The sequence below is a fragment of the Labrus mixtus genome, chromosome 1, assembly GCF_963584025.1.
Source record: "Labrus mixtus chromosome 1, fLabMix1.1, whole genome shotgun sequence".
Lineage (NCBI taxonomy): Eukaryota > Metazoa > Chordata > Actinopteri > Labriformes > Labridae > Labrus > Labrus mixtus.
This window is the reverse complement of record NC_083612.1, coordinates 30890325-30916694: the sequence shown is the minus strand read 5'-3', so window position 1 is coordinate 30916694 and position 26370 is coordinate 30890325. Positions and strand designations below refer to the sequence as shown.

General features: G+C 39.4%; 1 protein-coding gene across 1 annotated transcript in view; it reads left to right on the top strand.

The window, feature by feature from the left end:
* LOC132977394 (CUB and sushi domain-containing protein 1-like) overlaps window positions 1-26370 on the top strand; it is a 455723-nt gene that overhangs the window by 230705 nt on the left and 198648 nt on the right. The window contains exons 5-7 of the mRNA XM_061041929.1: window positions 3-210; window positions 17275-17387; window positions 18553-18630. Of these exons, the coding sequence (XP_060897912.1) occupies window positions 3-210; window positions 17275-17387; window positions 18553-18630 (399 nt within the window). The remainder of the gene's footprint in view (window positions 1-2; window positions 211-17274; window positions 17388-18552; window positions 18631-26370) is intronic.

Below are 26370 nucleotides of genomic sequence, written 5' to 3'. Positions count from 1 at the left end.
AGCGGAGGGAGCGTGTGGGGGGACGTTAAGAGGCACTGCAGGTTCAATAACCAGCCCCGGATACCCCGCAGAGTATGAAAACAACCTGGACTGCACATGGTCAATCCTCTCAGAACCCGGCGACACCATCGCTCTCGTCTTCAACGACTTCTTATTAGAGGACAAATACGACTTTCTTGAAATCAGCGGGACAGAAGCACCGAGTATATGGTGAGATACATTTCATGCACAGATCACAATGTGAAGTCGATATGTTGGGAGGGCACACAGGTGTTTGTGGAAAACAGCAGGGGTGACACACACGGGGTAAGTAAGACGATAATGAGAGCAGACACACACAATGACCAGTGACATTGGAGAGCTGAGAAGCACAGACGTACTGTATGTACAAACACACACAGACAAAGTGCACACCTCGCTTTGCTCTGGAAATCAGGTAGGTACACACTACACTTCTCTCAGAATAAGTAGCCTAGAGGGTTTATTGTTGTGTTCGCTGTGTTCACATTAAAGAGAACAGTTGTTGTTTTCACTGCACATTTTTCTAACTTGTTTTATTTCAAGGGGGGGCATTTAATATTAAAGGAGGACTAATGATGTTGTCAGGGAGGACAGATACAACTGATTGATTAGCTGTGCAGGAGCCCTGTTGATTTTCTTGATTTATTCAAATCCCACAGGGAAGGTGATGAATTGTTGTTTTCACTCCCATTTCCAGTGGTAGTGTTTGAAAAGTGGCACCGTGTCGTGCCAGAACACACTCTGGTTTTTTTAAATGTAGGCCGCTGTTTCTTCAGAACATCACACGTCTCGCATTGATGGCTGGGATGGCTTTTTTTTTTTTTTTTTTGCAGCCTAATGGTTAAGCAAGCAGGTTTGATGCTGATTGTCATGTTTTAGTAACTGCTGGGAAAATGGAGAGCAGAGAGAGGAAAGTTAAGTAGTTTAACCTCCTTCAGTAATAACAACACGGATGTCAGATATCAACAGAACTCCACTTTGAGTTTTAAAAATAATTCAAGTATACTATTTCAGTTTAGATTTCTAATATTTAGCTATTTTCTTCTACTCGAAATAAATGATTCTCATTCAAATCAAATCTATAAATCCGAGCTAGTTACTGCAAGAAATAATTGTTTTATCTAAAAGAAACGTGCATTGTGTTTTTTTTTTTCTCTTTTATATTCAGTCTTTCTCTGGCAGATTTATTACTAGGCCCACATAAAGGCAGGGTTGGTTATTTTCTAAATCTAGCATGATTCTGAAAGTAGCATTCCCTCAGTGCTGCGTTTACACCAGTTTACACCCACCCCGTCCCCTCTGTTCGCCACGCCCCTGATTCACACGCACCAGCGCCGTTTCTCCAGAGGCGGACCTCAGCTCATAGCTTGTATTGCGTAGAAACTACGTCTTCCCATGTCTCATTCAGCGGTAAGTAAACACTAAACTATCATAATACATACAAAAAAAAACGCACCGCCGCCAGGGGGCTCACAATCAAAACACTAACAAAAGGTGACATTGAGGCTGGCGGGGAATCATGGGAGTGATTCTCTCTGCAACTGCAGCCCCAGAAACCTGTAGGTCCTGACCTCCTTCACGTCGACCCCCCACGGTGGAAACAGGTTGTAGATGTGGCTTTTTCCTTCAGAAGTCCACCACCATCTCCTTGGTCTTGGAGGTGTTCAGCTGCAGATGGTTTCGAAGTGCACCACGTCACAAAGTCTTCAACCTGGCCCCTGTACTCCTCCTCCTGTCCATCCAGCCGAGTAGTTCTGCATGTGGCAGAGCTCGGAGTTATACTGGAAGTCAGAGGTATACAGAGTGAACAAGACAGGGGAGAGGACAGTGCCCTGTGGTGCTCCGGTGCTGCTGACCACAGTGTCAGATGTGCAGTCCTTCAGCCTGACGTGCTGTGGTCTCTCTGTGAGATGGTCTGTGATCCATCTCTAATTTAGATATTTGAATGTAAGCATTGTCAGAAAATTCTACATATTATACCTATACTATACAAACTCACAGTAAAATCTCTTTCATCTGTGACGCGCTTTGAGTGTGGACTAGTGCGCTCAAGGCGTAGAGAACGAGCAGGGAGAGAGGGAGGCTGTGATTGGTTCATCAGATTGGTACCTCGTGGCCGACATTGGTCGAAGTTTTGTACAGGCTTACAACCGCTTCAGATGACAGGTTTTCTTTGTTCCTTTTTCAGTTATTAATTTCTGTCAGGACCTAAAGACAATTTCAACCAAAATCTTAAAAAGTGTATCTGGAGAAAATGACCAACCCTGTCTTTAAGCAAACCAAAGGAGCTGCAAAACTCTGCAAGGTGACATGACAATTAACAATCTATTTATTAATATGGTTTGTTTGTATCTGGGGAGATAATGTGATAAGGTAATGTTGTGTGAAAGCACCAATTTGATTTTAAAACCTTTTTTCAAGAAGGACTTATATTCCTCAAACACATTTAGCTATATATCACCATGTCACGCTCCACCATGTCCATTTTTTCCACATTCGTCTGTCAACAACTGATGACATTTTCTTCCATGTGTAGACAATGGAAATGGGTTGGTGATTGTGGTGCAACCTGCAGAAGAGCAGAATAGGATGGTTAAGTCGACAGATAAATAATTGGAATGAAGGGGGCAGAGAGGGAAGTAGCAGATGGAAACAAAAGAATGGCAACTAATTGCACGTTAAGTCCTGTCAACAGCAGAGCAGAAGGCATGATACTGCCTGTGTGTTAGTATGGTGTGTGTGTGTGGTGTGTGTGTGTGTGTGGTGTGTGTGTGTGTGTGTGTGTGTGTGTGTGTGTGCGCTTGTGGAAGGTCTTAAGTGGCCCTGTGACTCTTTTAGCTGTTGATTGTTTCTCCAGGCTTTGGCAGATGACACACACACACACACCACACACAGCGTGCATACAGACTCAGACACAAATAAACATGTGTCTTGTCTTAGACAGTGTAATGACAGGACCACTGTAGCCCACCTTCTGAAATGCAGGCAAAAATATTTTGCTGAAAAAAAGTGAATGCATATTATTATTGGTTATATAGTAATATAAATATATTTCTAAACTTTTATATCAAACTAGGTTTTAACACCTGATCTGACAGAAATATTCTGATAAAACAACTATGATGTATGGGACTGATTTTCTTTTTTTTTTCACTATTTTCTTTATAATAAGAAATACAGTTTAGATGCCAAGGCTGAACAGAAGGTGGTATTGATCAAATGTCACAATTTTGCAATCAGCCAGAGATGTTGCATTCATATGGTTAGCATGTAACCGGTAAGTAACCCAGACACTCTGTGATGAAGCCTCTCTGATCCAGGCCTTAAACAATAAATACTAATAAATCGACAAACGTCAACATGCTCTCTGACAGTCACAGTCCAATACCTTTCTTAGTCCTTGTCTTCAGAGGTAGGATTAAGGGATGAGTGACATTTTGGCTGAGCCATGTGGGCAGGTCATTGTGAAAATGACTGACACCTGACAGGTCCACTGTGACGGGTTCTTCCTGTTTACAGAGAGCTTTTTCTGATTGGCTGTCCCAAAAGCAATTTCCTGTTTCATGTTCCTGTCTGCTTGCTGGCAGGTTGAATGTCAGATTGACTAGCTTTAACACAGACACACACACACGCACGCACACACTGGACCACTTCACTTTTTGATTCAGCCATACAACTTAAAAAATCTGTTTCCTGTTTGTCATTATAAAATGATGGGCATATATTATATTTATTCTTACGGGAGAAACTTCATGTCTCAAATCATTACCAAATAAATGTGTGTCCTATTTTTGGATAATAAACTTTAGAACATTTATAACCTTAGAAGTATAATTGGAAAGTTGTCTGTTTGTTGAAGTAACAGTTGTGTCCTGCTGGTTCTGGCAGGCCATTACGATTTGAAAACTGTCTGCTGAATGAGGTCGGTCTGCCACGAGAGAGTTGAGTCACAGGCCCATGTGAACTTTATTTCACCTGGATTATTTGTGGAATAAAAAGACGACAGCAGAGAGGTTGGGGTTGAGAATAAAGCCGGATATCCAGGGCACAAATAGAATGACACAGACGGGGTCAGGGAGAGACATTTTCACCTCCAAGGCATTAGTGTTCCTGAAGCATCCCATAGTCCAAAGTCTTTATCACTATGGCTTATAGAATTCATTTTCTTTATATTTGTCTATCTGCCAAGTGCAATGTCAACAGGTGACACAGCTGGCTTTGAACACAGTTGAGGTCATCAGCCCCTCTCAGTGCATTTATCTGCTTCAGTTCTCCATAAAGAAACAAACGTTTTGACTGATAAAAAGAAAATTCAAAAAGACATCTTCTTCCATAATGCTTTAGCCAAATATAAAACTGCTTGTTCATCCAAGCAGCAGCAGTGGCTGCATGGTTTCAATAAGAAAGCTTGGACGCTTGTATATTTATTACAGCCCCTTCTTTGTGTTTTTTATGTAAGCTATTAAGAAATGAAAATAATGACTAACAATCATGACAAGGTTCTCCATTCTAAGCTGACTATTAAATACAGAACTACAGAACATTAACACTATACAGTGCTTTTCTTCAAATGGTTAATAAACCAGAGTTGATCATGTTATAACATTTAAAGAAAAAGTGCAAAGGAAACTTACACAACTGGCTGAGGTGATGAATAATAGACTGATCATGTCACAGTCTCCTCAAGAGTATTCTAAGTGGGAGTTAAAGTACGCCCGAACCATCAATGTATCTGAAGCATTCTTTCTGATATGAATTGTACCTATTAATTAATGGTAAAAGTACAAGCAACCAAGGCTAATTAAAAAGAAAGTGGACAAAATAATTGGGAATGAATAACTTATTATTAACCCCTATTATTATTATTATTATTATTATTATTATTATTATTATTTTTATTCATTGGATCATTGGTGACACTGCCTTTGTCATTAATTCACAGTCACTGCAGAGAGGTATTAAACTCACGTGGTTGCTACTTTCTTGCAACCGACTGTTTTTGACTTTTCCTTTTCTATTCATTAAAAGCTGTATTTTCAATTTATCTATATATAAAAAAAGATCACCAGACCAGCAAAGTTCTGCCAAATTGATTTTGAATAAATGTTTTTAGGGAAAAGATATCTGAGTAAAAGTTTGCATATTATATTAAATGTAATGGAGGAAAAGTGGAAGTTAATGTAAGTATAAAATCTCAAGTAAAGTACAGATAGCCCAAGAAAAGAATGTGTATTCCGTAGCAAAGTATTATTACTTGGTAAAATAAATTATTTGGAATTCCCGGCCAACATCCTGTAAATATCCAGAATCAACATGTAGGTATAACATGACATAACAGGGCGACTGTGGCCGTCTCTCAACCGCAAGGTCGAGGGTTCAATTCCCAGCTGCTCCTGCAGCAACATGTCCAATATGTCCTTGGGCAAGACACTTAATCCCAAATTACTCCCGCTGCTTTGTTGGTGCTGTATGAATGTGTATTACATACACTGCCATCAGTGTGTGAATGTGTAGGTGTGACATGCAGTGTAAAAAGCACTTTGAGTAGTCAGAAGACTAGAAGCTCAAGTCCCTTTAACATTTACCATTTACATTGTCCTATTTACATTATCATGGATATGCTCTTTCTCTGAGATGGTAAACAGTTCTGCACTAACATTTGCAGATCAACTGAGACTACTTTAGAAGTTCAAAATGTGTATTTTTGCGTGTACCTGTATTTTGGTGACCTGAATAGGGAGAATACCTAAACAGCGTATCCTGAAAAAAAAGGCTTAGCATGGAGCAAAGGCTGTTATCTGTGATGTTGTCACAGCTGTTATCTTCAAATCAGAACTGATCTTCTTTCAGATTACTCAAAATAAGCTGTTTGTGTCATTAATATTTGGAGCAGGCTTTCTTTGAAACCCATCTGCTCTTAATACCCCTCCTCTCCTTTAGCCTTCCACCCTTGTTTATCCATCTCTTACTTTCCTCGTTTCCCAGCAGTCCCTCTGGCTATCCTTTTCTTCTTCTCCAACTCTTCATTGCCCCCTTGCTTTCCCCCTCTGCTGCTTCATCCCGCTCTTTGAAAGCACAGGACAAACTTAGATGCTCAAAGCTCAGCACTATTCCTACTGTCATTTCTTCAACTGAATGAATTCTTACTCTGCTTAAGGCCATTATTTCCAAAGAGCATGACCAACAGCCATTAATCAAATGTAGTTCCTTATTGCTCACTGCATTACGCACATTGATTTGAACCCAGCTGCCTGTGCTGAAGCTACAAGTTTTCGGTAATGTTTCATCACTCTGATAGTCGAAGAATTTTAATAGCAGTGGTTCATTATGCTGATTTAAAGAAGCTGGTGGAGTCCCTGAGTTTTTCACATTAAATGACCTCCTACCCATCCTATCTCTTCCAGACTGCCAAAGAAATGAAAGGCACTAATTGCCAATTATTCCATTAATTGAGTAACAGGGTCACTACACATAATGTGATGAAACTATTACCCACAAATCAGGTCTCCTTCCTTAATCCATGGCAGCTCAAAAGAAAAAAAGTCATGTGCCCGTTTCAGGGGGTCTTCATGGGATAAAAGTCTGATGACTGTTTTTTTAAATATCAGCCCAGTGATATCTCAACAACCATTGGCCAGATGTGAAACTCAGCACTGACGTCCTTGTTTAGGTGTGAATAAATCTAGAAGAACTTAACATCAGCAGGTTGAAGGTCATCAGGGATATGTCTTGACTGTTTTATATGGAGAGTTGTGGATTTTGATACACACATTCACATACAGTACATTTGTTATGGTTAACCCTTTCATGCATCAATTATTAAGTATGCCCTTATTGGATAGGACGGCAGAAGAGAGAAAGGATATGTTGGGAAAAAGAACCCACAGCCGTTGCGACGAGGAATAGAGCATCTGTACATGGTGCAGGCGCATAACCGCTAGGCTATTTGCACTCCAAGATCAACATTTTGAAAGTTTTTTTCTTTACTTCTTGAAATGAGTTGATCTTGTTTCATTTGATTTTGTCGCTTATTAGTGTTTTCTGATTCCTTTTGTCTTTTCCTTCCCTTGTGTTTCTCACTCTGTGTGTGTAATGTTACTGTTATCTTTTTGTTCAGGTCTATACTGTTCCTGCTTCATTTTGTTGTTCTTGTCCTCAATGTTTCTTGTCTTGTGTTACTTCCTCCCTTTGTGTGATTTCCCTCCCTTTTTGATTGCACTGATTAGTTTCACCTGTGTCTTGTTCCTCACACCTGTGCTTGATTGCCCCCCCTGTATTTAGCCTTTATTTAGTTTCATTCATTCAGTTAATTTTTCTAACTACCCGTGTTCTGTGATACGTTTCCTTGCGGCTCCTTATTTCTCCTTGTGGATTTTTGTTGGACTTGTTTGGATTTGTTTGGGTTAGAAACTAGATGAGTTTTTGTTATCCTTTTCGTTAAAACAAATCTTTAGTTTTGTTATCTTCACTTGGGTCCTACTCTTTGTTTTTCTAACACTTTGACACTTCTAAAGAAATGCAAAGTGACGTTCATGTTTTTGTTTTGTTTTTTCTATTCATAGTTTTGAGGAATTTGCAGAAGTTACTACTAGTGTTAGCAATGTCCTTCAAGAATAAATGAATTGTAAATATTTTGTAATGCATAAACATTTTCTTTTTATTTATTTTATTTATCAGGGGACAGTGTGCAATGACATTAATCATTTTACAATGAATGAAGAGATGGTTGAACCAGATTTAGCGAGTTGCTAATTTTCATCTGTAGTCCCACATAAAAGTGATGCAAGACATACAATAAAACTCCTCTTAATAAAGGACAATAAAGAAACACCCCTGACAACACAGAACTAAAACTACATAATAATCATAATTATCCTGCTCGGTATGAAGTATTTCAATTAAATAATTTAAAATATTCAATAAATATGTTTCTAAAATGATCGATTGCAAGTATGGAGGCCTTACGCAGTAAATAGCAGGAGGAAGATAATACACACTGCATGATGTAAGGGACTATATAATACAGAAAAGTAACATTATACTGTTGAGATGCTAATACACTTTCCTCACTTAATAAAACCTGAAGTACATGCTGTTCAGAACAAGCTGCAATATGATGGATGCAGTTATTTCATTTAAAATGACCAAGATGCTAGTACAGGTTCTTTTCTTCACAAAAATCACAATTATACACTGCTAAGATAGAAAGTGCTCTATAAAACATACAATAACTGTATTTAAAGTGTCCTCTCCAGGATCAGTGCTGACAGGACTGATTGCTTAAAATTCATTTTTTAACATCACCGGAACAACTGTGGTAGTTTGTGTCACTGTTTGAGATTATGAAGGCAAATAAATTGAACTTATTTTGTTGTTAGAGTTGGTCGTCTCTCAACTTGAAGGTCTAGGGTTCGATCCCCAGCTCCTGCAGCTACATGTCCGATGTGTCTTTGGGCAAGACACTTAACCCCAAGTTGCTCCAGCTGCTTTGGTGGCAGAGATTAGTTACTTCTGATGGTCCCTTTACGTAGCAGTCTCTCCCTTCAGTGTTTGAATGGGTGTTAGTGGGTAGCTGTGAGCTGCCGTGTGCATTTAGTACTCAGCTTTGAGCACTTTGAGTACTCAGCGCAAGACTAGAAAAGCGCTGTACAAGATCAAGTCCATTTATCATTTATCCATTTGTCACAGTCCCATCAACCTTACTACTTTTTTTCCATTGTTAACTAGCAAAGGTTAGGATCAAAATATACAAACTACATACAAAGAGGTTGACGTTTATTTATCCCGATAAGTTACATTGGAGAATAGACAGGAAGATGTTTTCTATCTGTTTAACTGTGTGCATTGAATATTTTATTCTCCTCCCTTTTCCTCCCCATCTCTTTCCATTAACTCTCTCTCTCTCTCTCTCTCTCTTTCTGTCCCTCACACAGACACACTTTCATTTTTAATCACTTTATTGGCTGCAATAGAAACAGCAGTGGCAAACTAATTTCCCTTCAATCATCTGTTTTCTAGTTCGCTTATCCAGGTCATTTTCTACTCATTTAACCAGGGCACAACCCATTCCCTCAATGGCCACACAGCAGGAACAGCAGCCCAGATATCACTGCTGTCAGAGCTGGTTTCACTCTGGCGGATCCAGAGCCCAGGGTTCAAGTGGGAAAAGTTGCTCCTCTAGCTTGGCCTGGCATTCCCACTGAGCCACCTCTCAGATGGCTGGCACCTCATCCTTACCCTTTGCCAGGACTGCCTCAACCTACTCCTTTCAATCAACTTGAAGTTGCTGCTATTTGGCAAAACTTAATTCATACATACACTTCCAACACGTAGGACATTATCTTTGTCTACTCATTAGCACTATTGTACAAAAACTGGCTGTAAGTCTTCTGCTTATCTCCATGAGGCAGTTTATCCAAAAAAAAAACCTAGTTACAGCCAAGCAGCAAATCACACTTTGTAAACATCTGGAGGGGAATCAGGACAACTTTCTGATGAACCCACAAAGACAACATCATCTGCAAACAGCTGAAATGCCAAGCTCATGTCACTGCTGACTTCCTCTCTAAAATACAAACAAAAGAAAAGGCCAAGACACATCCCTACCAGGCTGATTTCTTTTTAGAGAAACATGACGGTTCAGACACCAACACCTCCCACATCATCTCCAATAGAGCATCCTAGCAATATCCATCCATTATCTTTACGGCTTCTCCTGTTCGGGGTCGCGTGGGAGCTGGAGCCCATCCCAGCTGTCATTGGGCGAGAGGCGAGGTACACCCTGGACTGTTCGCCAGTCAATCACAGGGCAATATCCAATATAAGTATCTACAAAATAAACAACAAGGGTGTCATTTTCCCAAAACTTGATAGGCGTTTCAAGGAAGGTTGGATTTGTTCTTCTATTTACTCTTGCTTTGTATCTCTCTGTTTTGTATCAGTTCTGACACTGGCACATGAATGTCAGAGTGCTACTCACGGTTGCGTTAATATCTCCCGCACACTGTCCTCAAGTTCTTATGAATCGTGCCCGAGACCACCTCTTAAAGCAAATCATTTTTTTTGTGTCCCCCTCTTCAGCTTCCCCTGGTCATACCCCTCCTCTCCCTTGCCCCCCTCTTTTTTTAACTACCAGCCCTATATTGTATCTCTGTTCTCTACTGTGAAACTACCTCTCTTGTCCTGTTATTACATTTACATTTTAAATTATGTTTTCTGGCTCAGCGTTTCTCTTTTTCTCATGCATGCGGGCGCGCGTGTGTGTATGTGTGTCTCTCTGTGTGAGTGCGTGGGTGCGTTATGAGATTAAAAGTGCCGGTGTACCAGGGTTTTGCACTAAGCACTTGGAATAAACAGCTATCTGTTGTGGATAATGCGCTTTGCAACTTTTCTGACTTGTATCCAATTTTTTTTTTTTTACAGTTCCTTTTTGTCATTTTGCAGATGCTCACATCCAAGGGGGCTTGCAATGACTGCAGCATTAGAAGAAAAAAAAAAGTAATGTTTTAAAGTAATGCCAGCAGTACAGTCAGCCAATAGAGAGTGCAAGGGCTGAATGAGCAGGACATAGGACAGTAGAAAATTGTATGTGTGTCTTTGTTATAGTCTTGCATCACCAAAAAGCCAGTGGTCTAATTATAGTGAAGTGCTGCAGCAAGCACTCAGTTTCTCGGTTTTATGACTTGGCCTTTCTTCTCCTATTGTCTTCTCGTCTCAGGTGTTTCAGACCTCGCCTCACCCTTTTCTCTTATCTCCTTGTGTTTTCTGCATCCCCTCCCATCCGTCTCTCCTTTTCTCTTTGTTTTGTCCCATTTCCTGTAGCACTTGTCTCCTTCCAGCCTCACTTGCTTTCCCATTTATCTTCATCTTTTGCAACCTGGTGTTTGTTATGTCCAACCTCATTTAGACTTGACTCCTCGCCTCCCCATTTTTAACTTCCAACCCCTCCCTGCAGCTTGTTTAACCTCTCTCCTCCTTTTCATCCAAGTGGATTTCCAGCTCTCTCATCCTCCCCCACGTTTTGCGTCCATCCATCCATGTTTTCTCTCCTCGCAGGTTTTCTCCTGGGGGATTTTTCTTTGTCCTCTTTCTTCTGTCCTTACTTTCACCTTGCATGTTCTCCTTTTCTCACATTTCTTCTGAACCAGCGTTACTGTTTTTCAAACTGCCCTTCATTATCTCTCCCTGCTCCTTTCCACTCTTTCCCCTCATGTCTATTATTTTCTCTAACTAAGCCTGTCTCCTCTCAAACTTGCATCCACCTCTACTCTCTTCTTCTTTGCTCCTTCTCCTTTCTTCCTTTTTCTCTAAGTTCAGTCCCATGTCTCATCCCTCTCTCCTCCTCCTCCTCCTCTCTGACCTCTTGCCTCTTCCTCATTCCAGTGTCAGGCAGCTGGCCAGTCCCTATGAATAATGGAGGCGATGCAGCATGTCTCTCACTTTTTATCTATTTTTTCCTCTCTAGTTTTTATATTTCCCTGTCTTTTTTGTCCTCTGCAACCCTCAACGACTGTTTTCTGTGATTTATTTGAACTTATATGCATATCAACATCTCCTTGTAGCCTTATCTTAAACCCAACTGACTCTAAAAAAAAAAAAGCCACTCAAAGACAGGCTGTTTTTCAGCGAGCTCTGTGAACGTTTCTAGAAGCAGTGATAATTGATTTCTTACCTCTAGAGAGCAGAAAGGAGACACCAAAATATGCAAAGTAACACACATTTAATAAAATACAGAGGGCAAATAAGAGCAAATCCTCCAAAGCACTAAAGATCTCCTCTGGGGACCACTGATGGCTCGTAATCTTTTTGAAATGCAGAAAGGTTTGAGCACAGAATGTCTGGAGTGAGGAGGACCACCATTGCTGGCCATTAGTGTCTGGAAACTTGACATTCTGCTCGGAGAAATGCTATTGTCATTTCAGCACTTACTGGTTCTCGTGACAGGGACGATTTATTCCTTATCTAACACTCTAAGCCTATCAGGCTAATAATGGCGGCAACAAACTTTTGTCACGTCCTGGTTCGCGATGGAAATTGAGAACCTCTTCTTCTGGCTACTGATACTTGATGCCAAAATCTGTTTGAGTTTTATTGGTCTTTATTGTCAATTTTGTATGGTTTATGAAGACATGTTTCCCAATGCAAAGAGCACTTCAAAGTACACTTTTTTGAGAGCAGGAAAGTGCTCCTTTCTGTATATTTGATGTGTTTGTTTGCTTCTGTCAAATAAGTTCTGTACTCATAGAAATGCTTATTCAAAGGTTCAGGGCACAAGTGCTCAAAATGTGGAGACTGTTTGCTATCCTTTTAATATGCATTTCATTAGTTTTGGTGTTTTCTTGTAAGCATAATGGTGGAAATATGACAACAGACTTTCTGAATCAACTTTCATCATTTTATCTCATTTGAAATTACAAATGATTTTAGGCCATTCTGACAGACCTGCTCCAGACTTCTTCTTTTTTTTATAAAATGTTTTTTTTTTAGCCAAGATGTCACTTCAGATTTTTGGTTGAATCTACTTAAACTTAGTGATACAATTTGTATCACCTAAGCACAGAAACATGTCTATTATAATTGCAGTTAAAACATTTGTGTAGGCTTGTTTTTTTAGCAGAAGAAATGTCAGGATTGTCAGGTGGTGTCAGTGGATAGCTGAGTTCTATGTTCTTTTGTTGTTCTTTTTTTTAAAGGAGCACTTGTTTGTGATGAGGAGTCGCTCTTTCTCCCAGAAGTATTGCTGACTGATCTTTGAAAAAATAAATTAACAACAAAAAATATAATTTCTCAAGTTGTAAAAAGCTTAAGAGTATAACCTCATGAGACTTTTTTTCTGTGCTGGTTGAGTGATGCACAGAAGGATGTTAGATATTGGATGACAAAAAACATATATAATGTATTGATCAAGCTGAGCTCATTGGTGAGATAATGTGAATTATTCTTATGTTAAATTTTGATCCTCTCAACAATAACTCATGATTTGTTCTTACACATAAGAACATACCCAGAAAAATCACAGCACCATAGTTGCCGGTGAATAGTTCTTCCTTCTATTACATAACCAGCAGATTGAAAATGCAGAAGACCTGAGGCAGCTGTGTACAATACCAGCACTTATTTCCTAATGTAATACTTAATTGCCTTTTCTTTGTGTGCTGGCAAGATAATATTACTCAAAGCAAGTCACCAATATATGCATACATAAATATATATATGGCAAGCTGTTCAGGAAATTAATATATTGAATGAAGTCTGAATATATTGAATGAAACCTTGAATATATTGAATGAAACTTTGAATATATGGAATGAAGTCTGAATATATTGAATGAAACTTTGAATATATGGAATGAAGTCTGAATATATTGAATGAAACTTTGAATATATGGAATTGAAGCTGATTTCAATTCTCCAAATCCACCACTGTCATTGTTATCATCAAAAAGACACCCTGCTGAATATGCTGGTTTTGCAAAATGACATCAGCTGAAATATACCAATACTTTGTTGAATGTCAAAACTTTTTGGAAACAGCTGTTTGTACCCAAAATTATATGAATAATTTGGAATGTAGAATGTGTCACCTTGAAGATCATAGTTCAATTATTGGAACACTTTTATTGCTTATGAGTAGTAATGTTCAACAATCATTGCTGAGCGCACTTTGTGCATCCATCTTTAGGGAATTTTTTAGTCTCTGAGTTCAGTTATTAGCTGAAATAACACTACCGACTTCCATTTTATATATTCAAAGTTCCATTCAATATATTCAAAGTGTCATTCATGGAACACTATTCCAAACCCTCACTAATTTTATGATGCTATATTAGGATCAGTAATAGGACCTCTTTTTAAAAACATCCTTACAGCACCAGCCTCATAGAATAATGCTTAACTGTCTGTGGTTTGCTTTACAGTTTCTAAATATGAACAGAGAAGCTGTGTCCATTATTGAAATATCACACACACTTGATAAACTGGCTTTTTGATGCAATGTCTTATTTTAACCAACACAGAGTTGAATGTTAAAGGGAGATTATCTCTTGTATGTATTGTCACTAAAACAACAGAAGGATTCTGTGACTGTTTATTAGCTGATTGTTATGCCCCGTCAAGGAGAAGCCAGACACAACATGAACAAAGGCCCAAATCCCTCACTTTCCAAGCAGCCACTGAGAACAGTTTAACACTTTCAGCCAGAGCGTTATTTATTTTTGATACATGAATAATATAAGGGGATATAATAGTGCCAATATGAATAACTAAGGGTGTATTTACACCAGGAAAGTCCTTTAGTTTGCTTTCTTTGGTCCGGACCAAATACAATGTTTCTTTTTTGGTTTGGTGCGGTTCGTTTTCACATTGCACTTTTCGCAAGAGGCCCAGAATTTGTAAACAAATCCATGTGTGCAAAGATCGTTCAATCATTGGACAGAAAGGGGGGCGGGGTAAAGCGGTAAGTGAAAGTTAACAATCATGGAGATCTTGCGTGCTGCACTCGTTGTCCTGGTATTGATTTGGTTCATAAAGTTACAAACGTTTGCAGAACATTTTGAACACTTTTTATGATGCGATGATATTTGGTCCACACAGATATTTGGTACAACCACAGTTGTAACACTGAGCAAATATGAATTCTTGAACAGTGGTTATCAGTTCACTTTTGCATGAAAGGAGAATGGTTAACTGAGAGATACGCTTTTTTTTTTTTTTTTTAACTTTCACTTCAGTCTAAAAAAAAAAAATGTCATCACAGCTTTTTTTTAAACTTCAGACGGCCTTTAGTCCGAGACAAAAAACATCATCACAGGCGGTTTCATCACACCAACCCTGTTGAATCCAGACAGTGTGTCTAAGATCGTCTTTTTAACAGGCTGATGTAGCACATATGACTGAGAGAGAATCACACACTCTATAACCCAGCTGGGAGTTGAAAAAGAGGCAATCCTTACTCGACTAAAAAGTTAAAATATTGAAGACCTCGTCATTCTATGATGTACTTCAAGTTGATGTGCGCTCGCCCATCAAGGTCAGACAATTCATTATGTTCAAAATCAGTTCTCATTTACATAAGGATACATCAAATCATCTAAATGAAATATGATTTATGTGCATAATATGTTATCTTATTAAAAATCACATAATGTTTGCTCTATTTTCTGCTCATGTCTGACGTAAAATGTGAATTGACGTACTTCCCACTGATGTACAGTCCTATTAAAACATACTTGATAAAGACCATTACCTGAGTCACCGGTAAATGACACATTGTTTTACTGTGGTTCCTTCACTGTGTGTACTACAGAGTTAGACTGCCTTCAGGCACACTCACACACACACACACACACACACACACACACTGTGCATGCTGTTGTCTCACCTCATCCAACATCCATCACATTCTTGTCTCTTGATGTTCTTGAGCTGTGTCTTTTGCAGATATGGAGCGCATAGTTTCTTCTTTAATAAGCACTCAAAAAGGCATTTTTAACAAGCGTTCTTAATATGATTTTACCACTTCTCATATTTTTGTTTTGCCCTTTTTCCTTATCAGTGTTCCCTCCTCCCTCACTGTGTGTTTCTCTATCTGCTCAGCACACCTGCGGCGTTATTAAAGGGCAGTTACAGTGGCGCCTGTTGCTCTAGGGACGATGGTGGAACATTGGCTTCAAGGCAGTCTATTACATCATTTCCCTTTTTTTGTCTCAGTGCACCATTCCCCCCCCCCCCATATTTTTTTTTTTACTATTATTATTCTTTATTTTACCATCGCCTCATTTGCCATTGGAAAGAAATGCAGGAGCAGCTTCGGCTGATGTAAGACTTACCATAGGCAACATCGTCTCAGTGGTGATGCTTTGGAAAGTGTTTTTGAAAATGTGAACTTTACTGACTTTCTACTGCTTCACTATCTCCATTCACTTATTTTTTTTTATCCCCCTCACATTTTCTCTTCTCTTCGTGTTTTCCTTTGAGAGGATATAATGAATACATCTTCTTCTCAAAAATCCCAAACCTGTTTATTCTAATTTAGACAATTTCACTATAAAGCTTTCTGCTCTGATTTCAATCAATCAGAGAAACACTGTGCTGTGTTTTTTTTTTTTTTTTATCAGTGTTTATTTTCAAACAGAGAATGGGACGTTTTTGTGCAATCTAAAATATATTTTCCTCATTTGCTGAATTTTCCCTCCTTTAAAAACACTCAGACGTTGGGGTTATACCATCCCCGGTGCAGCCACAGTGCTGTGCTTTTGGTCAGCAGTGATCATTATGGCAGAGGGATAAAATCACTCATTCAATTCCCATAGCCACATTTTCAAAGCCAGTGGAACAAATTGCCTTTTAGCTAAAACCGTCTTAAATTACAGCCAGCCTCTGCACCTCGGAGGACAATACAGAGTGACATCAGAATCATACTTTGAAGTCTCTGGAAAGTTCTGCCAGGGATATATTTTTTTTCTCCTGTGTCTATATACTGTCAGATAAAGCAATTTAGATGATGGAGTTATTCACTCTGCTATATGTGCTCTCTCCTCTTTTCTATGCTGTTTGATATTCTGTATTTACAATTGTTGGAGACAAGTAATTTCACTACTTTTTTTCAAAGCAGCGGTTGGATGTGCTGCAATCTAAAATGCTGCATTCCATAATTACATGACGGCAATTTGAAAGCACTTTTCCCTAACAACTGCACTTTTATTCTACCATGGATTGAAATATGTAAAATGTATACTTGAACGCAATGCTGCAGAAGGTAGTGACAGACATTATCTACCCTTAGAACAGGATGTTTAAATATATATATATATATATATATATATATAGATATATGTATATGTCAGCATCTTATTCACAAACAATGTGGACATTTTGGAAACACAACAATAGCACACAGTATAATGCAACACACAATGTATTCACTTGAGAGGGGCTGTGTGTCTCAGTGCAACACAGGTGGATGCTGTGCAATGAAAACAGCTTAACTTTAGTTACATCACCATACCTTCTTTTCCCCCCCGTACCTGCCTCGTCTTTCTCTGCAGTATTCTCCAAAGTGTAGTATAATCCACTAAGGAACAAAAAAAAAGTAAGTTCAGGCAAACTCAAATGTGTAAAGGCTGACACATTTCTGACAGGTATGAAATGTTAATATCAGGTTTTAGAATATTTACGACTCAAGTTTTTATCCACTCTGCCTATAAACTTCTGTAACTCCTGTTTGTTAAATCACCTCCAATTTGCTTCCTTCCAGGCTGACTGGGACAACGCTGCCCTCACCGGTGATTTCCAGTAAGAACTGGCTTCGGTTACATTTCACTTCGGACAGCAACCACAGAAGAACTGGATTCAGCGCTCAGTATCAAGGTTAATCTCACTCACTTATTACTTCATAGCTTTGCCTTTTTATTTTTAAGGTTATGTGTTAGGGCTTTAAAGCCTTTATTAGAGAGGACAGCTATAAAAAGAGATGTAGGTAGAGAGAGATTGGGATGACTTGCACCAAACAGCAACAGGATTGCGAGTCCAACCTGTGACCGGTGTGACAAGGACTGTAGCCTCTGTTCATGAGGCTGTTGCTCTTACAGCTAAACCTGCACCTCATTGCTTTGCCTTTTTGAACCCTATGCTGTTCACAGAGTAGGTCTTTGTACGAAGCATGTATAATGCATAGTGCTTGCCTTGCATTATTTATTTAAATAATGTAATTGAGAGTAGCAATTAATACAAAACAGAAGTCTGAGGCCACCTGACTGGCCTTGCTGGAGCTTTTCTTTCATCTCACTGACTGCATGTATGATTTTATTATCATTTAAGAGTGCACAATTGTTTCCCTGTGGATGCTCATATCTAATTGGTGGCTTCAAGTGAAAAAAAATAAAATATATATATATATATATATATATATATATTCAAGGCCTGCCTCTCCCCTAGAAAGAGAGACAGGTCTTGGATTAGCATGTCTTTTTCTGTCCATCAATTTTTGTTCTTTATTTCTTCCATTATTCCTTTTCTGTCCGTCTGTCTTTTCAGTGTGAGTGTGTGTGCATGCATGTTTGTGTGTCTTTAAGAAAAATAGAGACAGAGAGGGCGAGAGATGTGTTTTCCGTGCCAGGGTTGGTTCTCAGTGGATTCTAGTTCGGTTGTAGCACAGATTTTTTTTTTCCTGTTATCCTCTGCAATGCCGCTACTTAGGATAAAATAGATGGAATACATTTTAATGCCGCTTCACTGCTCTGCTCTTCTCCTCCTTCCTTCCTTCCCTCCTCTCTCATCCCTTGTTTTTGTAGCATTTTTTTTTATCATCCTCCTTTCCCCCTGTTCTAATTTCAGTTTCTGTCAGGGCTGCATTTGTTCTAGCTCTGTTGAAGGGGGCCGGGTTGTGTAAGGCACTTTCTGGATTGCAGAACAGTGGATTTGTGCTGAATGGCAACCCTGAACATAATAAGCACTTAAATCAATGTACAGTAAGTTAAGATAGAGAAAGTAATGTTTCTGATTAAATGAATAACCTCTCCTCTCCTCTCTGCAGTGAAGAAAGCGATAGAGCTGAAGTCCAGAGGGGTGAAGATGATGCCCAGCAAAGACTCCAGTCACAAAAATGCCGTCTGTAAGTACACTGCAGCTCTCTGCTAAATAATGTGTTTCCAATGCTGAGACACATTATGGTATACCATGCATTTGCACACACACACACACACACATGCACAAGCACACACACACACACACACACACACACACACACATGCACAAGCACACACACACACACACACACACACACACACACACACACACACACACACACATGCACAAGCACACACACACACCAACATTATTGTATGTACACAAGGACACGCAGCCTGCATCCATCTTTGATGTGGCAGGAGCAGTGATTTCATCTATTTTTCACAGGGGTTGCCCTTCCAGGAGATGAGACTTAGTACCACACTGTCTGTATTTTCTCTCTGTTTCTTCTTTTTCTTCTGAGGGTCAGGGGTCTCTATGAAAGACTTGCTATAAATAGAAGGTATTTGTGCTTACAAAGGAAAAAAACTGCTTATTTATAGAAGCAGCGACTGTATATATTTGAAGTACAGCCAGTAGCTTCTGGGAAGACTTTTTAACCGGTTATGAAACAGACTGGAATTAATATTGATGCCTCTTTATGACTTAAAAAGCAAACAAGACCATAAACATAAGGATTGACTTTTTTTCAATACGTCGTTATTCTTAATGTCTGAAACTGCTGCCAGGGGGTAGCTGTCAGACGAAGTGAGTTACAGCACTTTGTAGTAACTGCCTCTCTCTACATTTTCCACAGCAAAGATACTTGATGAGTGATACATTTCACTGTCGTCAGAAAGAAAGCAGGAGGAGGATTTGAAAAACACTACCTACACTTACTGTATGCAGGGCAGGATAAGCAGAGTTGTACACAGAGGGCGTCAAAATTGACACGCTTGGTGCTTGGTGTTCATTTCAAGCCAACCTTTGATTCAAAGAAACATTTATTTTTAGAATATGGTCATCTTGGGATTTCAAACATGTTAAATGAGGGAGCAATGGATTCAACCGGTGCAACGTTTTAGTCAAATTAAGTGTTGAGGAAAACATCCATTGTTGTTCATATGGAGGAAGTATCGATCAAGGTTTATTTAACAGACTCTCTACTCATCGTTTCCTATTGACCCTGAGCTAGAGCTAGCTTCCTGCCATTGTTTGATACTGATGAGTCTGTACAGAGCACAGACCCATCTGTATGAAATAATTCTGTATGGTCGCTCTCCTTTCTCTTTGAGGAGTTTTCATGCATCTCTTTGCTGCACACAGTGAACCTCTCTGTGCTGCTGTCAGGTTGATTTTCTGACCACATACCCCAGTAGGCTCAGTGCAGCATAGTGACACATTTCTGCAGACTGTTGCTGTTACATCTTTGTGTTATCAAACTCACCCTTTTTCTTTTATTGGTACTTTCTCAATTGCCAAAAAAAGCTAAGAGAAATCTGCAGATTTTGTGTTGGGTTTTTTACTGCCTAAAGCTTTACAGCAGGGCTCACTATGTTTGATATATTCCCTCTGGAGGTTTGGCCAAGAATCCACAGAGCCACGGTTCAGCCTTCTTCAGGTGCAGTCACTACTGGATACGTTTTTGACAGCTAAACTCTGAAAAGTACATCAAGTGGGTCGTGATAAGGTTCAATCCTATGAGGAACAACAACGAGGGCCAGTATATAAAATATACGTTTTGCTTAGTTTCTGTCCTGTAGTTTGTATCCCTTAACCAACTACTGATGACTCTTTTTAATTTATTGCAAGGAGAAAACAATTCAGACGTGAGCAGATTTCTAACAGCAATTCTAACATGTCTTTCGAAATGGGCCATTCACCAGCTTGTTTGTTGCATGATGAAAGTCGCTGATTGTGCTTTTAAAATTATGCATAACAAGATGAGAGTTTTGAATACAAATCATGACAATATGTCACAACTCATCCTGACATTAACTTTTCTGAGGCTGTTATTTGACACATTTATGATTTAAAAGATTTCTCTTATATTTTGCTCATTAATCTACAGCGCAGTGACTTAGTCGCTTGTGTTTCATTGTTGTGGGTGAAATTAAAACATTTTAGACATCCAGCCAAACAAGTCGCATGACGGTTAATGTGATTTTTTCTGGAGAGATGAACAGGACTGTCATTGCAACCAGGGATGCTGTAGTAAGGACAGCATCTTTTTTTTTCAGTAAGTGACCTGGAACAATATGTGTAGGCTCAAAGCCCTCCAGCAGGAGTAGTGTGGTCTCTGTAAGGGGCAAAAAGGAGGGTTGATGTGACATTTTTATAGAGCCAGGAAGGCCACAGTGGAAAGGAGGTCGGCTGGTTGGATGCTTCAATGAAATATTTCACATTGACACAAAAGTCAGAGATTCACCTTTTTCCTGCCTACAATCATCATTGTTTGGATATTAGTACAAATTTTAAATCAGACTACGATGTTCTCCTATTATTACACATGCCATATTTAACTTGTAACAGTGTTATGTTTATATATATATATATATATATATATATATATATATATATATATATACACATGTACATAAATACAGTTTGTGTGGTAGTTTTATGAAGATGATTTAAACAACCTTAATTTTTCAGGAACATTAGTCTCTCAGGGCTGGACATTATAACTGGCCTGCTGGCTCATACGCTCGATTGAAACACTCATGCCTAGCTGATTGCATGTCCCCCTGGTACTGCCTAAAAAACCCCTTCATTAGTTCATCTAGTTTTCCTGTGAAACGGGTGTTTGTCAGGGATTCTTGTGATCACTGCAGACACTCCCTCAAGCACAGTCACTTGACTTAGGTTGTACATTCGGACCCAGATTGTAGCACAGGTTTTCTCTCATGAACTTGGATGGTAGAATGTTTTCAAAACCACTCGTTTCCGGCACAAATTCAGTCAAAGAAAAAAACATTATAAAAACAAGAAAATTACAAGTCGAGGTTGTTACAGAGAGAAGAGATTTTTTAAAATAAATTACTCTTGCATCTGATTGGTTCATTTTCTTCATTTAGAGGGCAAATTCTTGACTGTAAGTAAAAAATAATGTTACTGAGAGAAGTCTTGCTAGAGACTTAAGCACCTGTTGTGAAGGTAGGGACAGGCCCTTTTCATTTGCAGAGTGAAGTGGACAGGAGGGATTTTAGACTGAGTTCAGGTGGTCAGGAGCTGTTCTTGAAGCTGTTTTAATATGGGGCTAGTGCAGGGAGATGAACAGCCGAGTTACTGTTTTGTAGGTTGAAGACATGTCACGCTGCTGCGTTCTGGATCATCTGCAGACGCATGCTGAGAGTCACGCTAGCAAGGAGGAGCAGTAGTCAATGCGAGATTTAACGAGAGCCAAGTAGCAGCTGTGTTGCAACCTCTGTTAGGGTCTGATTACAGGGCATATCGACATGCCAGGCAATTGATGCCTGGTGAACCTTAAAGGTTAGCTAGTCATCAATAATGTCCCACAGGTTCACACTTTGTGGGTATAAGTTTGGTTGGTCCAAGCAGGAAATGGATCTGTCATAGAAGGTCTCCAGATAATATTTAATACAGACAGTTCTTTTTATATGATGGCAGCCTTGCACGGTGGGTGTGAATCTGTACTGTTTCTTTTTGGCCTTCAGACCTTTAGAGAAACCTCTCGGGTGGCTGTGTGAAGGTATTGACGTATTACTTCACCTCCAGCTCTATTATATCTTCACAGTTGATAAAACACATGTGCTAGAATAAATGTGTCATTATTCAAAAGGACTTAAAGGCCTCTTTCTTTTATTTATTGAGCAGCTGAAGCTTAGTGTTTACTGGGTTTAATTAGTTGATTGAAATGAAAGGTCTACAGGCATCTAGTGTGTTTCATGTGGGGCTCAGAAAAATATTGTTTTCACCTCTTAGGCAGCTAATGGGAGCACAAATAAAGTTAAACATATCGACCACATGGCAGTAAAACAATGATTTTAATGACAAAAGTGATAAATATCTCCACCGTCGGGGTGGCAGACTTAACTCTAAGCAGCTTGGCAATGCTTTTAAAAGAGTACTTGGATCATGTGACACAGGCTTTTAATTATCACAGAGGCCCGAGCTCATACCTCATCCATTCCGTAGCATTTAGCCTCATAATGAAAGCCTCATCAATAATTCAGCTGATTTACACGCTCAGCCAAGCATGTGCTGCTGCAATTAACGTTAGTATTGTGCTTATTGTGTTTATTTGTGCATGTGTGTATATGTGGGGAAGGAATCTGACGCGCTTGTGTGCGTCTTCATGTGCTGTAGCAATTAAAATTAAAACAGGGATGCTGTGTGTGTTTTTGTTTGTGTGTGAGTATCTGAGGAGTCCCCTAGGCAAATCAGCGTGTTATATCTATCAATGATGTGGAGGTTGATGAAGAGGTCATACCACACACACACGCATGCACACACACAAAGTCTTTTTTTTTAACGAAGACTTGTTTCCAGATGAGAAATCGGCCTGGAGTTGGTCTGCTAAAGTCAGAGATGCTGCAATTTGCTGTTCGAGAAAGGGCTAGGCTAACAAAGAAGCATCTTTCCATGAGGGGTTTATGAGAGTTTCTCACCGTCTGATTTAGACAAGCATTTAAATAAATTGAATGTAGCATTAAAAATGTAATCCTCTGCATGCCTCTTAAAGAAATAATCACTTCAAGCACCTGCGGTGCTTGGCTGGTTATGAAACAGACTGAAATTCATAGTTGACCCCTAGAGGACCCTGAGATAGCAGACATGACCATCAGCGAAGAGATTGACTTTATCTATCTAGTCATTTTTGAATTCCTAAAACTGCTGCAAACGGGTCAGAGTCAGTCAAGAAGATAAGGAAACATAGAACTTTATTAATCCCTAAGGAAGTTCTGGTGTGTGATTGCTCCAAAATGTAAGTACAGTAACATATGAGTAACACAATAGAGTGTCAAAAACTAGTGAAATATAAAGTATTTAAGGGTTAAAATCAGAGAAATAAAGCAAGAATAGAAGAACATATAAGGTAAGAACACAATTAAGCTAAAAGAAAAGTCAGAGCAATGACATCTAGAGTTTGTATTGACAGTGATAATGAGAGGTTATAAACATTGCAACCGATCAGTGGTGTTAAGATAGCAGAATGAAAAGGTAGTGCTGTCCATTAAGTTATAATGCACATGAAAGTAATAGTACACATAAGTTTTGAGATCAACTGCATGCTGCTGATATAAGCTTTTTAAAAAAAAAAAAAACATTTTACACAGAAAACAGTCGCAGTGAGTTTGGTTAGAAAACATTACTTACAAGAGTACAGGACATGATCAGCAAAGATTTAATCGAGAACACTTTGTCCACAGGGGCCGCAAAATGACACTAACTGAAAGTTCCTCACAGAAGCTGAACAAGACAAAGTTGAAAAGTTGAAGTCCTGCATTTTGCCTCCAGGAGGTCCTGGGTGTTTTGCATTTCTATCGAGATGTTTTTTATTGAAATCCATGTTTTCACTAGTGTTTCTTGCACAAATTTGAAAGACTCTCAGAGGCAGATGTCCCCTTTGTAAAATTACTGCTGCAGTGTAGAAAGGCTCTGTTAAATGTTATCACAATGCAGGGCTAAATATTGATGATAATGGCTGTTAGCTGTGCAGACCAGGGATCCCTAAAGCTTCTGCAGCCATGGACCTAAATGAGAAATTGAGTTTCTCTCTCCATGGGACCCATGCTCATTAAACCATACTGGCACTTTTCATCACAGGGACCAAAAGTGAATAATTGCGGGGCTTTCACATTGGGCTGAAAGCTCAACGAGGTTAGCCCAATGTAGTACAGTTAGGCCATCCGGCTGGGAACATTAAACCATTAAAAAAAGTCAAGCCAAGGTCCACTTTTGGTCCCGAACCAGTCTTTGAACAACACTTCTTTGTATGTATGACTCCCAGTGGTGATATTATAGCAGTATGACAGATAATGTGCGGTCTTTATGCAATATATAATCATTACACAGAACCAGAGACTGATGATAATGAGTTTCACCCATCGAGAGAATGGAGTGCTTATGAATCATAATGTAAAAGACTGTCTGTTACAGCCTCCAGCCTGTATTAAAGCTCAGTTCAATAGACAGAAACACATGGGAGGAAGTTTTGAATCAGTCTGAGATCCGTCTGTTTATATTTCTGTTGAAGACTTCTGAGAAGAATATCACATGATAGCTAGAAATAGATCCGCAGACAGACATGCAGGCATATTAGAGGTAATTAAAGACAAATATATGAAGTGAGAGTGCTAACTGGAACAATGCGAAAAGATTGGAATAAGGACAGCCCATCTTGCAGTTACTGTAGCCTCTCTCAGCGGCAGCATTAGCTCACCGCTGAGGATGTGTCATAATTATGGAGACGCTGAAAGATTGTGTTTGAGGAGCTTTATCCCCAAGACAATGACAGAAATCTAATGAATCACCACTGTGAGAGTGTGATTTATAATCAGTGTTTTATTCAGGGTCGTTACACAAGGTGGTGCTGGGCAGAAGTCTATCTAAACGAGAGAGATGTGACCACTTGAAACTCCACCCGGCGTTGAAGAATCACAGATAATTTGATTCTGGAGGAATATTTTTGGAGGATTGCCGCCCCGCGATTATCAGAAGAATATGACTTTGTGATCACTCTGACTCAGCAGTTTGACACATTTGTGTGTTGGGGTTCTACTAAAAATGATGCTGAGGACTGAAGCTCTCGTTTTGATTGACCCGAGAGTGTGAGAAGGTGAGGGAGAGAGAGGGAGAGTGGATAAGAGGCCACAAGAGGAGCGGGAGGAGAGCTGCGGAAGAGGGCATATCAACAAAACTGCACTTCACGCAGTTCTCTCTCCTTATCCAGCAGGCATCTGAAGAGCACCTCAAAACCTCTTACCTGGAACACATGTCAGCTGATCACACACACACACACACACACACACACACACACACACACACTCACACACACACACACACACACTAACATACTTTCCCACGTTCTCCCTGCCTCTCCCTTTTCCCCCTGCACCTCCTTTCATCAACTCTGTTTTTGTTTTTATGGTTCATCCGTCAGCTTCTATAATAACTTTACGTTTGTGCAACATGAATTTGTATTCTTAATGCAAATGTGTTTTGTGTTTATCCGTCTTTACATTGCCCTCTGAGCCAGACGTTTACCACATTTCTACAATTCCATGAGCCAGTGGTTTGTAACTGTTTCTCTGGGGAAAGTCAACAACAGCATTCTTGATGGAAAAAAAAACAGAAAAGAAAATGACAGCAGAAAAGACATAAAACATTCTGTGCATATTGAGAACGGCTTGTTTCATAAGCTTTGTGCTGTTTATTAAGAGTCCCAAAGCTTTTTGTTAGTGGAGCTTGTTTATTAGTCACGTCATTCTCTCTTCGGATGTTAACGTGTTGCTGAAACTAATTAACAGATACTGTAAGAATAAACATAAATCTCCTTTATCCTCTGGTCCCAGATTGATAAAATAATGGAGATGGTGGTCATATTTCCCAATGAATGTGTTTGAGTTCAAGTTTTTAATTTCACACTTTTCAATCAAAATGCCCCAAAAGGGAGGAATAGTGTCCCTTGTGTATAAAGCTGTTTTAGTCAAGGACTAGAGAAAAGAAAAATAACATACTTATTTGGATCTCATGTAAGTGTCTTTAGATCTCGGTCATTCCGTGTCAATTTACATTCAATGTGAAGCTGAAGTAAACCAAAGTGTGCTAACATTAGCCTGCTAACACAACAATGAAGGCCACAAGTAATTGCAGCTCGAGT